This window comes from Hemitrygon akajei, chromosome 3 (assembly GCF_048418815.1).
Source record: "Hemitrygon akajei chromosome 3, sHemAka1.3, whole genome shotgun sequence".
Taxonomy (NCBI): domain Eukaryota; kingdom Metazoa; phylum Chordata; class Chondrichthyes; order Myliobatiformes; family Dasyatidae; genus Hemitrygon; species Hemitrygon akajei.
The window spans coordinates 2,932,310-2,947,814 of record NC_133126.1 but is presented as its reverse complement, the minus strand read 5'-3'; the positions used below and the strand labels follow the sequence as shown (position 1 = coordinate 2,947,814).

Genomic DNA, 15,505 nt, shown 5'->3' with positions numbered 1-15,505 from the left:
TGGTGGATGGTCAGGGGCCACAAAGTATATGAACTTACCAGTACTTGAGAGAAGTTCTTGGGAGACTGGAAGGTCTGATGGTAGACAAGTCAGCTGGATAAGATAGTGCACGCACTATAGAGTTTGAAAAGAGGTGGCTGAAGAGATTGTGGAGACATTAGTAATGATCTTTTGTGAATCACTAAATACAACTCCACTCTTCAAGAAGGGAGAGAGCCAGAAGAAAGGAAACTACAGGCCAGTTAGTCTGACCTCAGTGTTGGGAAGTTGTTGGAGTCAATTATCAAGGATATTGTCTCAGGGTACTTGGAGGCACATGATAAAAACAGGCCGTAGTCAGCATGGTTTCCTCAAGGGAAAATCTTGTTTGACAAATCTGTTGGAATTCTTTGAAGAAATATCAAGCAGGATCAACAAAGGCCTTTGACAAAGGTGATGCTTAACAAACTACGAGCCCATTGTATCACAGGAAAAATTCTAGCTTGGATTAAGCAGTGGCTGATTGGCAGGAGGCAAAGAGTGAGAATAAAGGGAGGCTTTTCTGACTGGCTGTCAGTGACTAGCGATGTTCCACAGGGGTCTGTGTGGTGACCAGTTCCTTTTACATTATATGTCAATGATTTGAATGACAGAATTGATGGCTTTGTTGCAACGTTTGCAGACGTGAAGATCTGTGGAGGAGCAGGTACCTTTGAGGAAGTTAGAGAGGCTACATAAGGACTTCGATTAGGAGAATGGGCAAAGAAATGGCAGATGGAATATAGTGTTGGGAAGTGTCTGGTCATGCACTTTGGTTGAAGAAATTAAAAGGTTGACTATTTTCTAAATGGATAGAAAATACAAAAATCTGTGCTGCAAAGGGACTGCACAAGGATTCCCCAGAAGGTTAATTTGCGGATCGAGTCTGTGGTGAAGGCGGCAATTGCAATGTCAGCATTAATTCCAAGAGGACTAGAATATAAAAGCAAGGATGTGATGTTGAAACTTTATAAAGCAAAGGTGAGGCCTCACTTGGAATATTGTGAGCAGGTTTGGGCCCCTTGTCTTAGAAAGGATGTGCTGACACTGGAGAGAATTCAAAGGAGGTTCACAAAAATGACTCTGGGATTGAATGGCTTGTCATGTGAAGAGTGATGTCTCTGGGCCTGTATTCACTGGAACTCAGAAGAATGTGTGGTGACCCCAGTGAAACCTATCGAATGGTGAAAGGCCTTGATAGAGTGGATGTGGAGAGGATGTTTCCTGTGGTGGGAGAGTCCAAGACCAGAGGTCACAGCCTCAGAATAGAGGGGTGTCCTTTTAGGGCAGATGAGGAGGATTTTTTTAAATTTTTTTTTTAAACCGGAGGGTGGTGAATCTTTGGAATTTGTTGCCACAGACAGCTGTGGAGGCCAAGTCTGAAATATACACAAGGCAGAAGTTGACAGCTTCTTGAATGGTCAGGGCATGAAGGGATTATGGAGAGAAGGCAGGAAATTGGGGCTGAGGGGAAAATTGGATCAGCCACGATGAAATGGCGGAGCAGACAATGGGACAAGCGGCCTCACTCTGCCTCTATCTTATGGAACACACCACTGAGTTATTTTTTTCTTGTCAGCATTCACAGTCAAACAGAAACACAACAGAATCAATGAAAAGCTATTCACAAAGATGGACAAATAACCAACATGCAAAAGACAAACTGGGCAATAGTAAAGCACAGATAAAAATGGTAATAAATAAATAAACGAGTGATGGCATCCATGTCTCGAAGGACAGTGGAGTAACCGCTCCAGGGTGCAAGCCTGGGCAGAAGGCCTGGAGCTCCTGAGATGCCCAGTTGTCAATCCCTCTCGCGGCCTCACCACTTTAGACCTGTGGAAAGCCAGGCCGTACGTTTGGCACTAGCTTGGCTGCAAGAATGATGTTCAAGGACATCCAGCCCCTTAGGGGCTCCATTCCGGGTTTACTCCAACAGCCTTGGTCTCTCCCGAGGCAGCTGGGGATCTGTGGACAATTAATATCACCATATTTTGTAGGATTTTCTGTTCAGTAACACATTCTACCACACTCCAGTTAACAAACCCAGTCGTGTTTCACAATCGTTTTATTAAATGCCAAATGAACAAAGAATTAGAAACAGAGTAGCTAACAACAAAGAACGGAAAAGGAATAAAAGGGGAAAAAAAGATGGTGGGCCAATGTGGTCAACCTTTCCTCCACTCATAAATAAACATTTCATTCAAATTTGTAGATCAGAGTTAACCAATCACATAGTCTTTATTCAAATAAAATACATACAGAAGCTCCCAGAGTCATATACATACCATGACCACTAGGAAACATACTAAACAGTTACATGTATAGAAAACACATAAAACACGGGGTGGCAGGGTCAAGATGCATCTCTACTAAAGGAGGTATAAAGCGCTCCTTCCCTCCACTAGCCTGCAGGTTACCCCAGGGCAAGCTGTAGCACCCGCTTAGCTACCAACCCCCATCTCAAAATCAGGGTCATATGAAGCCATGGGAGCCGGTGGTGAATGGTCGTATGAGCAGCTGGATCATATCACAAGTCCTGGTTATGCGACCAGGCAGACAATCTCTGAAGAGTAGTGACAGGGGCTGGGGTCACCCGTCACTGCCCAGAAGGTGGCAATGGCAAACCACTTCTGCAGAAAAATTGCCAGGAGAAATCACGGTCATGGTAAGACCGTGATCACCCTCATCATCTGACAGCACATAATGAGCAATACAAAATACAAGCAGGTAATTATACATTAAGCTGTGAAAAATAACCGTACAGTCTAACCCAACACTGTTCGCAGTTTCCCTTCTCCGCCGATCATACCTTTTAGTGTAAAGTTCAAACAGCTCATGGCCTTCATGACACTTATAGCTGCATGCCAAACAGATCCCAGCAGGTTGTCCTCCCTTGGGCGTACACGTGTTGCAAGCATACAGTGCCTGTCTCTTCACATAGCCCTGCGGGGGAAAGCAAATCAATTGTTTCAGAAAAGCAGATTATCAGTGACATCACCTTTGCCAAGGAAGAAAATCATAAATACAGCAATTATTGGGTCAGGGTGGGTGTGGGGAGACACACAACGTGATTAAACAAATGTCTGGAAAAGCAGAAGACAAACACAGTCAAGCGTGGAATTTAACTCAGGAACACAGTCTCTGAGCTCTCACCTTCAAACACCATACAGTGACACAGAGCAAGAGGTTATGAATTTATCCAAACGGCCTCTCTCAGTTGCATATGCATCAAATTCAGAAACCTCCTGTACCACACAAAACACACTCACCCATCTGGTTTTTAACAGAGTATCTACACAAATCAATGATGTGCAAGTCCCCACAAGACCTTCTGAAAGCCCCAGGGTGGTTCCTGGCAGCTTGCCCCAAGGAACAGTTATCAGACAACCCAACAATGAACCACTGAAGACAAGAGAGAGGCAACAAAAAGACTTGGAGAGCTTGGTAGCATCAAAAATAATTAAAAGGGCAATAATTCCTGAAGAAGGGTCACGGCCAAAAATGTCACCTGTTCAGTCTTTTCCATGGATGCTGCCTGACCTGCTGAGTTCCTCCAGCACTTTGTGTGTTACTAAATTGATTCCAGGGATCAGAGCTTTGACAGCCCCTGTCCTAGAGGCAATGTTAGCAATGTCAGAGACGCACGAGACTACAGATGCTGGAACACAAACAGCCACTAGAGGAACTCGGTGGCTCAGGTTGAGAATGTGAAGAGGGCAAGGGGTACGTGTAGAAGGGGTGGGCGAGGGGTAAGTGTAGACAGGACCAGGGAGAGGATACGTCATTGGGGAAGTGTAGGAGGACAGGGAAGAGGTTGCTAAATTAAGATGCCAGACAGCATGTGGCAACCACAAAGAACAGGAACCTTGCGACCACGAGACAATGTGTTTGGCAAAGTATTTTGAGCTATATACTTATTTCGAGTGTTTTGCTTGCGTCCATACCCATTCCAAGTATTACGCTTGCATCTATGCTTATTCTGAGTATTTTGCGTGCTTAGCTATGCAATAGCCGATCAATTGATAAATTTGAATCGGTAACCATATTTGCGAATGTAGTACCCTGCTTTTGGGTATAAGTATGACCTTTGTAAACCGACAAATTGGGAGTTGGCTACCTTACTCCTCTCTGAATAAAAACCGCTTCAGAGGTAATTTCGTGTCTCTGGTGTTTTTCCTCAACTGAGCAGGTTAATAATTTCAGGTTGACAAGGTAACATCTGGAGAAGAAAACAGATAGTTGTTCTTTGGGTTGAGACCCTTTCTCCAGACACAGATCAAGCCTCTCCTTCAGAGACCGTATCTACGCTTCTCACGGCCTCAGGAAGCAGGCAACATAGCCCAAGGTTCCACCCAGCCTGCACAATCCCTCTTCTCTGCACCATTCATCCCCTCCAATCGCACAGAAGGGACCAAAAGCCTTGAAGCACATCGCAACAGGCTCAAGGATATCTTCACCAGTTTAAGGGCCACTGATGTACAATAAGACAGGCTCTCAACCTCACAATCTACCTTGTCACGATCACCCTCTCTCAGTGGCATTTTTACACCCTGTATCGATACGGCTAAACCACCTTACTACAGACTTTGTGGGTCTGCTGGAAGGACAGACACACCACACCAGCGTACTGGAGACGGCCAATATGAATGGCATCTCCACCATGATAAAGCAACAGCACCTCTGATGGAGGGGTCGTGTCATCTGATGTCTAACTCGCGTCTCCCCAGACAGATCCCTTACTCCCAGTCAGTGAGCCCTCGGTGGGCAAAGGAAACACTTCAAAGATCACATCAAAATCAGCCTGAAGAAATTCAGCATTACATTTAAATACTGGGAAGACCATGGACTCAACAGAGAGACTTGGAGGACATTTGCTCAAGAGGGAGCTGTGCTACAGGAGAGTGACCTGCCGCCGCTGTAACACACAGAACGAGCAGCCACTGTGGAAGGAGAGACCCAACCAGTGACCAGACACCACTTATCTGTGTCCACATTGCACCAGATCAGCCTCCACAGCCACCCGAGGACAAATAACATAAACAAACACAGGCAATTTGGAGCAAATTGACAGGGACTAAAAAAAAACAGGCAAATGCTGCCAAGGACCCAAATGAACTGAGAGCCAAAACCGAGTACTGAATGAAAGTCGTACGTTACTAATCCAACAGAAGGGATTCATTTCCCTCGGTAATTGGTTCAGCATAGTATTGTGGGCCGAAGGGACTGTTCCTATTCTACGTTCAGTAGCAGAAAATGAGTAGCTTTTGCTGATAGGAAATTCAAATGCATATAATGTACAAACAACTGCATACGTTTAGAAACTCATACAGAAACCTGGGTCTACTCACAACCAATTCAAGGGGTTTTAGTAATCAGAATCACGTTTAACTCACTGACATACATCATGAAATTTATTTTGCACCCATACATTGCGATATATAGTTTTAAAAACCTCAAACTAAATTAGTAGAGAAACAGCATCATACGGATTCTGCGTCAGTAGGTGCACCCAATACTGACAAAATACAGTGCAATCAGCTAAGCACCCAGTGGCTAATTTAAACAAAAGAGCTGGAGCAGAAAGGGCTGAGTAGTGAATGTACAGACCACAAGACATAGAACAGAATTAAGCCATTCAGCCCATCGAGTGTGCTATCATTCCATCATGGCTTATTTACCCCATTCTCTTGCCTTCTCTCTGTAACCTTTGACACCCTGCCTAATTAATAACTTAGCAACCTCCACTTTGAATATACCCAATGACTTGGCATCCACAGTTATCTCTGGCAATGAATTTCACAGACCACTGCCCTCAGAATAAAGAAATTCCTCATTTCTGTTCTAAAGGGACGTCCCCCTATTCTGAGGCTGTGCCTACTGGTTAGGGACTCTCCCACTATAAGGAACATGAACGTGGGGAACAGATTTGAACTCAACCCATGGTTAACGGGGAGCGTTAAACCCTCCCTCTCCAATACCGTACGTACTGTATCACCGTTCCACAAAAAGAATCCTACGACAGTTAGCTGACCAATCACAGCAGCCGTAACTCATTACGTAAAAATGGCGCCAGACAGACGCGAGTAAACGGCCGGAGTACCTCGGGGAGGGAAATTGATCCGTTCGGAGAATTAATTGGAGTTAAAATAAAATCTCGTGAGTTCACGGAAAAAAAAAATCCCCGTCCACAAATAAACACTTCATACCCAACCCGAGAGCGCAAGTCCAGATAATCCTCTACCAGCTGGTTTAATTGTATCCGCTTTTGTTTATTATAAAAATGTTTTGAATCGCATTGAAATATCTGGCCAACCTGAAACTCATCCGCTCCAGTCCTATCAGATCCAACACACAGACAATGCTGGAGGAACTCAGCAGGTCGCGACCCTTTTTTATGCCATTAAACAAGGGGTCCATGGACCCCAGGCTGGGAAACAGTCGACGTTTCGGGCCGAGCCCCTTCATCCACACAATTATGTCAGGTCGACTTTCAAAAGATTCACATAAACCGATAATTCAGACCCGATTGAGCCCCCGCCGTAGGACCGAGAGGATTTTAGAACCACGCAATAAATTGTTAGGCCTTATAAACAGAGAGAGAGAGACGGACTCACCTCCGGGTAAGAGCATTTGTCGGAGTCGCTGCCACCCAGAACCGCGCACGCTTCGTGCTCCAACTCCTCATTTTCCTCCAGAACGTCGGCTAAGGACACGATAGGATCCTCCTGCAGCGGCCGCTTGTGATTCTCCTCGTTTGCCGCCATCTCAAACTGCGTAAGGACTTCCGGGGTTGGGGGCTATTTAAAGCTGCAAATGCCCTCCCATCCCCCCGCACTGCTACACGGCCTTTTCCTAATAAAAGACGCGTTTCACTGGGCGCAGCCACCAACTTTGCCCTGGTTATTGTATTGTTACGTGAATTTAAACGGGGCGGTGGTTTTGCGAGGCGCCTGGGTCAAAGTGCGGAGGTGACAGTCATGGCTGAGTGCGAAGTTTGCGGAGAGCTGGTGGAGTGGAGCGGCCGGAGCCGGCGTTACTCCGTCCGTGTTCGGCGCACCATACCGGGCATCCTCACTGGCGTCCGCAGCCTCCTCGGCCAGCTGGGCGGCGCCCTGAACGACCTGGTCCTGCAGGAAAAGCAGGCAGACACCGAGAGGACGGCCTCCGGCTCCGGTGGGTTCGCCGTGACCGCACATCACTGCAGTTGGTGTAAATATAAAGAACATTTCCTCAACGGTTTTGCCGACACAATGTCCATAATCCCTCACGTTCATGTGCCCATCTAAACTGCTCTTAAAGTCCCTAATGCTTCTGCCTCTATCATCACCCCAGGCACCCACCACTCTCTGTGTAAATAAACTTGCCTCACGTCTCGTTTAAAATTCCCCCTCTCTGCATGTTCTCTGATATTTCAACCCTGGGTAAAAAGATACGGTCCTGATCTCCCCTCAGCCTCCACCGCTCCGGGAAATACAACCATGCACATTCCCTCTAATCCAGGCAACCCTCCCCACATCCTTCCTAGATCATGCGATCCGAGTTTTCTCGTTAGAGTACATGGACTCTAATCCAGGCAGCACCCTGGTAAATTGGGGACAATCGGGTTGTAAATGAGAGTTGGTTCTGAACGCTGTTGCCGCTTTTATTGTTTGCATGTTCTTCCTCTCCGAGGCTGTTTGGTTTCGCGGCGTGATGAACTGACCCTAAGGTTTTGGGCCTACTCCAGGCTCCGTGTCCTCCGACTCACTTCCATTCTGAGTGCTGCCGCTTGCTTTTATTGTCTCTCTCACTCTCACTCTCACTCTCCCTCTCCCTCCCTCTCTCTCTCTCTCTCTCTCCCCTCCCCCCCGCATCGGGTATTGGTCTTTATTTTACCTGTGTTCGTTCGGGTTTCTTGCTGCCTGGCTACCTGTAAGCAAACAAATCTCAGGGTTGTATAACTTGTACATTCTTTGACAATAAATGTACTTTGAAACTTTGCTTACGTTAAGTTAGGGATAAACTTTATTGTAGTTTGTTTAAACCCGTTAGAGTTCTGAAAGTAAGGCTTACTATTATATATTGGCTCTTGTCTCTTTTAGAATGTCCAAAAATGCTTAGCAGTCAGCTAATATTCTTTTGAAATGCACACACACTTGTGGTGTGGGACCCGTCCCAGGAATTTCATGTACAGAAAACTACATGAGGAATACTGCCCAGGAAACCAGGTTTAACTTGCCATGATCCAAACAGCAGATGCGGGAACTCTGAAGGAAGAATTTGAAAATGCTGGGAATATTTTCCCAATTGTGCAGCACAGAGGGTTAAAGGGTGTGGACTGGTTACCATACACACGAATCACCTGAAATCCTCAGGGAGCACCTCTGAGGCACTGTTCCCTCTAAGATGGTCTGGTGTGTGGCCGCACTGTAACTAAAATGCTCCTGCTTTGTTGCTGCACAGGTGGAACTTTCCTGAATATAACGACTCATTAAAGCTTCACGCTTTCCATCCGTGCCGGGTTGAGCGTCGAGCTAGCCACTCGGCCTCGTTAAAATAACAAGGGTTGAGTCAGGAACATTCATACCGTGACCCGGCTAATCCGAATGGAGACCAATCCTGACACCACACGCCAGACAAGAATGGTGTGACATGCTACGAAATGAATTAAAGAGCTGTGCAGTTCTCAGGTTGTGTAAAAACTTCCTGCTCTGAACAGTCTGCACAGCTGTGAAAAGAAAATGAGAGGGAATGTTGTTCTAAGTGCAATCTCAAGGCTTTGTTGTTGTGTTAAAGATGAAATTGCTGTGAGTAGACCAGGAGGAATTGGATACGTTCAAGATCAAATAAGTTAATAAATTATAATTCAAAGTGTATGTAGTACACAGCACAGGAAAACAGTAAACGGCTTGTTATCCTTGTGATGAGAACTCAGTGGTGGCAGGATATTCATTAGTCTCACGGGCTGAGGGAGGGAGCTGTGCCTAGTCTGTCAGTCCTCGTCCTGATGCTCCTGTACCTCCTCCCTGCCAGAGGTGGGTCAAGGAGATGGTGGGATGGGTGGTCTCCCACAGATGTTCCTCCAGCAGACTCTTCTTGTGTTAGTCCTGTTCGGCCCCAATGAGGAACGTTTGATAGCTCTGGGCCTGTACTCACTGGAGTTTTGAAGAATACGGGCAGAAGATCTCATTGAAACCTATCAAATATTGAAAGGCCTCAGTAGTGTGGATGTAGAGATGATGTTTCCTGTAGTTGGGGAGTCTGGGACCAAAGGACAGAGCCACAGGGGAATGTCCATTTAGAACAGATGAACAGGAATCTCTTTAGCCAGAGGGTGGTGAATGTGTGGAATTCATTGCCACGGATGGTTGTGGAGGCAAAGTGATTGGGTATACTTAAAGTGGAGGTTGATAGGTTCTTGATTAGTCAGGGCAACAGAGGTTATGGGGAGAAGGCAAGAGTGTCAGAGTTGAGTGAAGGGCATGGCGAGTTAACTTTAGCCTCTTCCAGAAATGGAGCAGGAGGTGGTTGACAGGCTGGGAGGGCTGGTATTTGTGAAGTGTTGTACTCCTTCCACTGCTTATGCGGACTTCTACGTGGCCAGCGTATGAATCTGAAATTCCCAACACTGTCCTGACTGCTCTTTCTGTACACATAGTCCCGGAGCAGTGGTTTCACAGGGGATATTGCAAATCCTTTTCCGAAACGAAAAGCTTTGAGGATATCCTTTCAATCTCAGTCTACCTGGTGATCTTCACCCAATATTGAGTTCAAAAATTGTACAGTATCCACTGTAGCTGACCAGAGATACTGGTTGCCTGGGAGAGAATGTTCATCTTGTGGCATCTCTCTGTTTGTTGAGTTGGGAAGGTTTTGTCCGGGCAGTGTTGGTGGCATTTCTCCAGAGCCTGTTGATCCCTGCAGAAGATGGAGCAGATCTTCAACCCTCAGTCATTTCCAGAGCACAAGTGTAAAGGAGAACAAAATCATTTTTATTCTGGACATGATGCAAAATAAACACAATAAGATAAAGAAAATACATGAGATAATTGTATACAAAGACTGATTGTATGTCTATAAAGTGGCACTAGACACAGGAGTGTCTGTACACAAGGTGTCTGTGACAGGCGATGATAAAGTCGTGGTGGTTAGGGCTGTGGAGGTGAATAGGAGGGTGGTTATCCCTACTGCCTAGTAGACCTCAGTTTTGTGCTAGTTCTGAGACCTTTGATCACCGAGTGTTATTTCCTGCATTTTGGAGGTTACTTTGAAGGTTATGGTGATAACATTCACCAATGTTTGCCTTGGCGAGAAGTGATGCCTGAGATTTGAAGAGACGTCCACGTCAATATGAACCTTTTCTCATTGTTGCAACACAGTGGGGACGTGCTTTTCGAGCTCCTCAATCTTTGGGATATTAAGACCCGTTCTCGTCTGCTCCAGTGCCGAGAAGCTCATCAGAGTCTGGCCTGAAGCATTGTTAAGATCCCTACCACCCATCTCACAATCTCTTTGACCTAATCAGGACTGGGGCTGCCAGACTGGGTAGTTAACAGCTTCTTCCCTCAGGCTGTGAGACCCTGCCACTTCCGAGGCCCCATCACTCTGACAGCGAGCAGTTCACTGTTTACATGTGCATAGACTTCGAATTATATGTCATAATGTGGGCACTGAACCCCATAATATCCGGGACATCTTCAAGGCGCAATGCCTCAAAAAGGCCGAGTCCGTCATTAAGGACCCCTGCCACCCAGGGCATGCCCTCTTCTCACTATTACTATCAGGTAGGAGGTACAGAAGCCTGAAGGCTCACACTCAGCGATTCAGGGACAGTTTCTTCCCGCTGCCATCTGATTCCTGAATGGACATTGAACCCTTGAACACTCCCTCAGGCTTTTTTGTTTCTATTTTTGCACTACATATATCTTGTAAGGAAAAACTAAATTACTGCAGTAGTTTTCTTTCTATTGTTAAGTATTGCCTTGTATTGTTGCCACAAAGACAAATCTTACAACGTATGCCGGCGATATTAAACCTGTCTCTGATAAACTTGGGGTAATATTTTGTTTCACGTGCTTTGTGATGTATGTATTGTGAGTGTACTGTGGTCTGAGGAACACTTTCATTTGGTTGTAGATTTGTAGTTGGATGACTGTAAATTTGAACTTAATGATGTACAATGTCCATATGTAATAGGAAGAGGAGTGGACAAGTGAACCCTCACTTTGTTGTTATTCAATATAACATTCTTGGCTCGCCAACGGGAAGCTTTGTGCAAGCTGCCATCTAGTGTAAATGGTGTGTAAGTGCATCGATCGGCTTTGGAATTTATCAACCGGGATTTATCTCCAAATACTTTGGGATGTCAGCTTCTTTTCCTGGATTGATGGCAGTAGATGCTGTAAAGGAAATGAAGATGGGACTGAACCTCCGGTTTTTCAACAGCACTAAGTGTCCTGAGCTGAGATTCCAAGTCAGGTTTAATATCACTGGCATATGTTGTGAAATTTGTATTGCGGCAAATTTAGAAATCTGGTGGTGGTGTGGAAGAAGCTGTTCCTAAAACATTGAGTGTGTGTCTTCAGGTTCCTGTGCCTCGATGGTAGCAATGAGAAGAGGGCATGTCCTGGGTGTGGGGTCCTTAAGGACTGATACCCTTTTTCCGGCATCACTTTTTGAAGGTGTCTGTGATCTGGGGAGGCCAGTGCCCATTACAGAGCTGGCTGAGATTACCACTTTCTGCAGCTTTTCCTGATCCTGCGCAGTGGCTCCCAGTTCCAACATTATGTTAATGAGTTTATTGTCAGCAATTCTGTCACCGACTTCCCAGATTTGAAGTGTTTCCAGAACACCTCCACCTCACTCCCCTTTTGATCATCTGCCTAATATCTCCTCGCATTCTACTTTATAGAATGAGGCCGTGCTTGCTGTCTGGATGGAAATTTCACGTCACGTGCTGGTGATGATAAACCTGACTCGGATTCTGTTTGCATCCCCTCGTATTCCTCTGTGAACTTCTTTCTGATGTGCCCAGAGGAACGCACAGAAATGGTGGAAAGGAAGGGGGTGGGGGGAGGGGATGGACAAGCTGGAAGTTGATAGGGGGACAGGGGTGAAGAAAGAAGCTGGGAGGTGATTGGTGGAAAAGGTAAAGGGTTGCAGAAGGAGGAATCTGATAGGAGAGGAGAGTGGGCCATCTTATTCCAGCATCTTCCCCCTTCCTTCCCAGTCCTGATGAAATGTCTCAGCCTGAAACGACAACTGTTTATTCATTTCCACAGATGCTGCCTGACCTGCTGAGTTCCTCCAACATTATGTGTGTTGCTCTGGATTTCCAGTATTCTAGTTTTCTTTCTCGGTACTTGTACCCATTTCTTGAAGTACAGTGATAATTATTTTTTGCCATGAACTGAACATTCTTTTCTTGAATCAGATGAAGAAGATGATGAAGACGATGAAGGTGAGGACGAAGGAAATGGCGATGCACCTCCGACTAAAAGGACCAGGACGCAGTCGTGATATTGTCATGATGATTCACCTCAGTATGCGCCTGACGATCTGACTCCTCCTTCAGGCTGTCACTGTTTTAATCACTTTAGACTACTCAACAACCGAAGGACATTTTTTATTAAATTTGTTGAAAACTTTGTACTCGTTAACTTTTTTTTACTGTTTACTTAAGAAATTCAGAATCAGGTTTAATATTCCTGATTATGTCATAAAATTTGTTTTATGGCAGCAGTACAGTGCAATTCATAATAAAACCTAAATTACAATAATATATATTTTAAAAAAAGAATTAAGCTAAATAAGTAGTGCAAAAAAGAGCCGGGGGGGGGGGAAGCTGAGTTAATCTTAATGGGTTTTATTGTCCGTTCAGAAATCTGATGGCAGATGGGAAGAAGCTGTCCTGAAACTTTGAGTGTGGCTTCAGGTTCCTGTTCCTCCTTCGAGAGTGAGAAATGACCCTGGGCCAGTGCCCGAGGTGAGGGCCATGAGGTTTACTCATCTCTGCACCGAAATGAGGCTGTGGCCTGCAAGTAATGGGCTTCTGTGGACTCCCTTTCATGAACTTCAGTTCCAAATGCTGTTTGCTTGCTTTTATTGTTTGCATTTGTGTTTGGTTCTACACATTGGATGTTTGATGGTCTTCTCTTAATGGATTCTATTGGGTTGCTTTGTTTTATGGCTGCCTGTAAGAAGACAAATCTGAAGATTGTGTAAAGTGTACATTGATAATAAATGAACTTTTTTTTGCTGGTAGCATTGAGAAGAGGACATGTCATGGGGATCCTGAAATTCAATGATGGTCTTCCTTTTGTTTTATCTCTTACTGTTTATTTTGGCTGTTCAAGTGCATAAGACAGGAATGGAACACACACGAAACACTGAAGGAACTCAGCACCTTCAAAGGCCCTAGCATTCATTATTATGTCCTGCCTTGGTTTAGCTCCCCAGAATGCATCAGTTAAAGTATACTGAGTGGTATATTTTTAAGAGTGGCCCGCTAGTGTCGTGGTTAGTGTAATGTTAGTACATGGCCAATGACCACAGTTCAATTCCTGCCACTGTCTGTAAGGAGTTTGTAGCTTCTCCATGTTACCGTCTGGGTTTTCTCCGAAAGCTCTGGTTTTCTGCCACGTTACAAAGATGTTCATATTGGAAGGTCAATTAGTCACACGGGCGTAATTGTGCTGGAACTTCCTGTTCCTCTGCTGTTTCTCTTGCTGTACGTTAAATAAAATTCCCTCTCTTTCTTTGGCCCTCTTTCCCCAGTAATCTTCCACTATGCCATCAACTTAAATACGTATTTAAGAGGGGACCTCATACTGACCCTGCTTCACGCCAGTGGTCACAGGCCTTCTATCTGAAAACCAGCCAGTCTACCTTCTTCCACCAAGCCAGGCCAGTGTTGTATCGTTTCACCAGCTCATCTGGGATCGGATGGCATGAGACCTTGTCCAATGTCTTGCAGAAGTCCATCTTTTGTGCTGACCTTGTCAAGGTGGTCACCTCTTCGATAAACACAGTTGAATTGATGAGACACGTAAGAGCCATGCTGACAGATGGATCCATTTCCCACCCTGACCTGCTCTCGTTTCTGTTCTTAAACAAAGACACAGCATGAGCTACTCTCCACTCTTCCAGCGCCTCACTCGTTGCAAAGGAAGATACAAAAATCTCTGCCGGTCTGCCAGGATTTTTTTTCCTCCCTTGCTTCTCACGGGTCGGGGGTACACTGGCACAGACCCTCGTGCCTCCAGGCTACCAGTACCTCTCTTTTTTAAATGTTGATAAGTTTCAGGACATCACTCGTTCTTTTCTCTTATCTCCTCTGTCAATACAGCTGAGAAATAACTGCGCCACCCAGCAACCCACTGGCCGAATCACAGGGCAATTCAGAGTGACCAATCAGCCCACTATCTGGGACATCTCTGCACTGTGGGGGGAGACCGGAGCTCCCAGTGGAAAGCCAGACAGTCACAGGGAGAACATCCTTACAGACAGCAGTGGGAACCGAACCTGGGTCACTGGTACTGTAAAGCTTTGTACTAGCCATGAGATAGATAGAAACTTTATTGTTCCCAAAGGAAATCAGTGTCACAGTAGCATTACAAGTGCACAGATACACAATTATTAGAAGAGAAGTAAGAAAGAATTTTTAAAAAGCTTACCTTAGAAAAATGTGATGTACAAGGTTTACGAGATCACTCCCCGCTGACTCATTATAGAGCCTAATGGCTGATGGTAAACATGATCTCATATAGCGCACAGATGTGTTAGTCTGAAACTGAAAGTGCTCCTCTGTTCAGCCAAGGTGACATGCAGAAACATTGTACAGGATTTTCCGGAGGGTCCTTTGTTCTAGCACTGCCTCCAGTGTGTCTAGTTTGACTCCCACAACAGAGCCAGCCGTGTTGATGCCATTGCTCCAGCACACTATTGCATAGGAGATTGTACTGGCGACAACAGACTATGCTACTGTGCCACCCCAAATTGGCAGTTCAGGTGAAATACCTGGCGGAGCAAAAGCAGGTGAAGCAGGGCTCGGTTGGTACCTCAGACTGTTCCCCTGGAAGATAAATGCTTCCTGTTCTCAATATTCAGTCTGGGAAGTCCACACTGATAGCTGAGAAACTCCAAACTACAATTAAACCAAAATAAACAGTGAAGTGTCGGATGCTGATCATATACCAGATGTCGTACGTAAAGCAAGGGATCCCACAATGGCAAATGTGCTGTGTTTGTGTTTCTGTATACTCAGAAATCCCTGCTGTGTTGGCATTTTTTTAATTTTATAATATCTGGAGATACAGGCCCTTCTGGCCCACTGAGCTGTACAACCCAACAACCCACCGATTAGGCCCTAGCCTAATCACAGGACAATTTACAATGATCTGTTAACCTACTAACCGGTACCTCTGGACTGTGGGAGGAAATCCTCGTGCACATGGGGAAAACATACGAACTTTCTTACAGAGAATGCCAAAATTGAACTCCGAAT

General features: G+C 45.5%; 2 protein-coding genes across 3 annotated transcripts in view; one reads left to right on the top strand and one right to left on the bottom strand.

The window, feature by feature from the left end:
• Positions 1 to 6,795, bottom strand: part of ubr7 (ubiquitin protein ligase E3 component n-recognin 7) — a 69,290-nt gene extending 62,495 nt beyond the window's left edge. Inside the window, exons 1-2 of the mRNA XM_073039153.1 lie at positions 6,636 to 6,795; positions 2,831 to 2,964 (exon numbers count right to left, since the gene is read on the bottom strand). Of these exons, the coding sequence (XP_072895254.1) occupies positions 2,831 to 2,964; positions 6,636 to 6,785 (284 nt within the window). The 5' untranslated portion in view covers positions 6,786 to 6,795. The remainder of the gene's footprint in view (positions 1 to 2,830; positions 2,965 to 6,635) is intronic.
• A 203-nt stretch (positions 6,796 to 6,998) lies between these two features.
• Positions 6,999 to 12,647, top strand: LOC140724706 (uncharacterized). 2 transcript variants are annotated; one of them, XM_073039155.1, is made up of 2 exons: positions 6,999 to 7,194; positions 12,434 to 12,647. In XM_073039155.1, the coding sequence occupies exons 1-2, from the start codon at positions 6,999 to 7,001 to the stop codon at positions 12,517 to 12,519; spliced, it is 282 nt and encodes a 93-aa protein (XP_072895256.1). In that variant the 3' UTR covers positions 12,520 to 12,647. The 2 variants fall into 2 exon arrangements, with proteins under 2 accessions (XP_072895256.1, XP_072895255.1); XM_073039154.1 differs by having other exon boundaries at positions 6,999 to 7,230.
• The last annotated feature ends 2,858 nt before the right edge of the window (positions 12,648 to 15,505 follow it).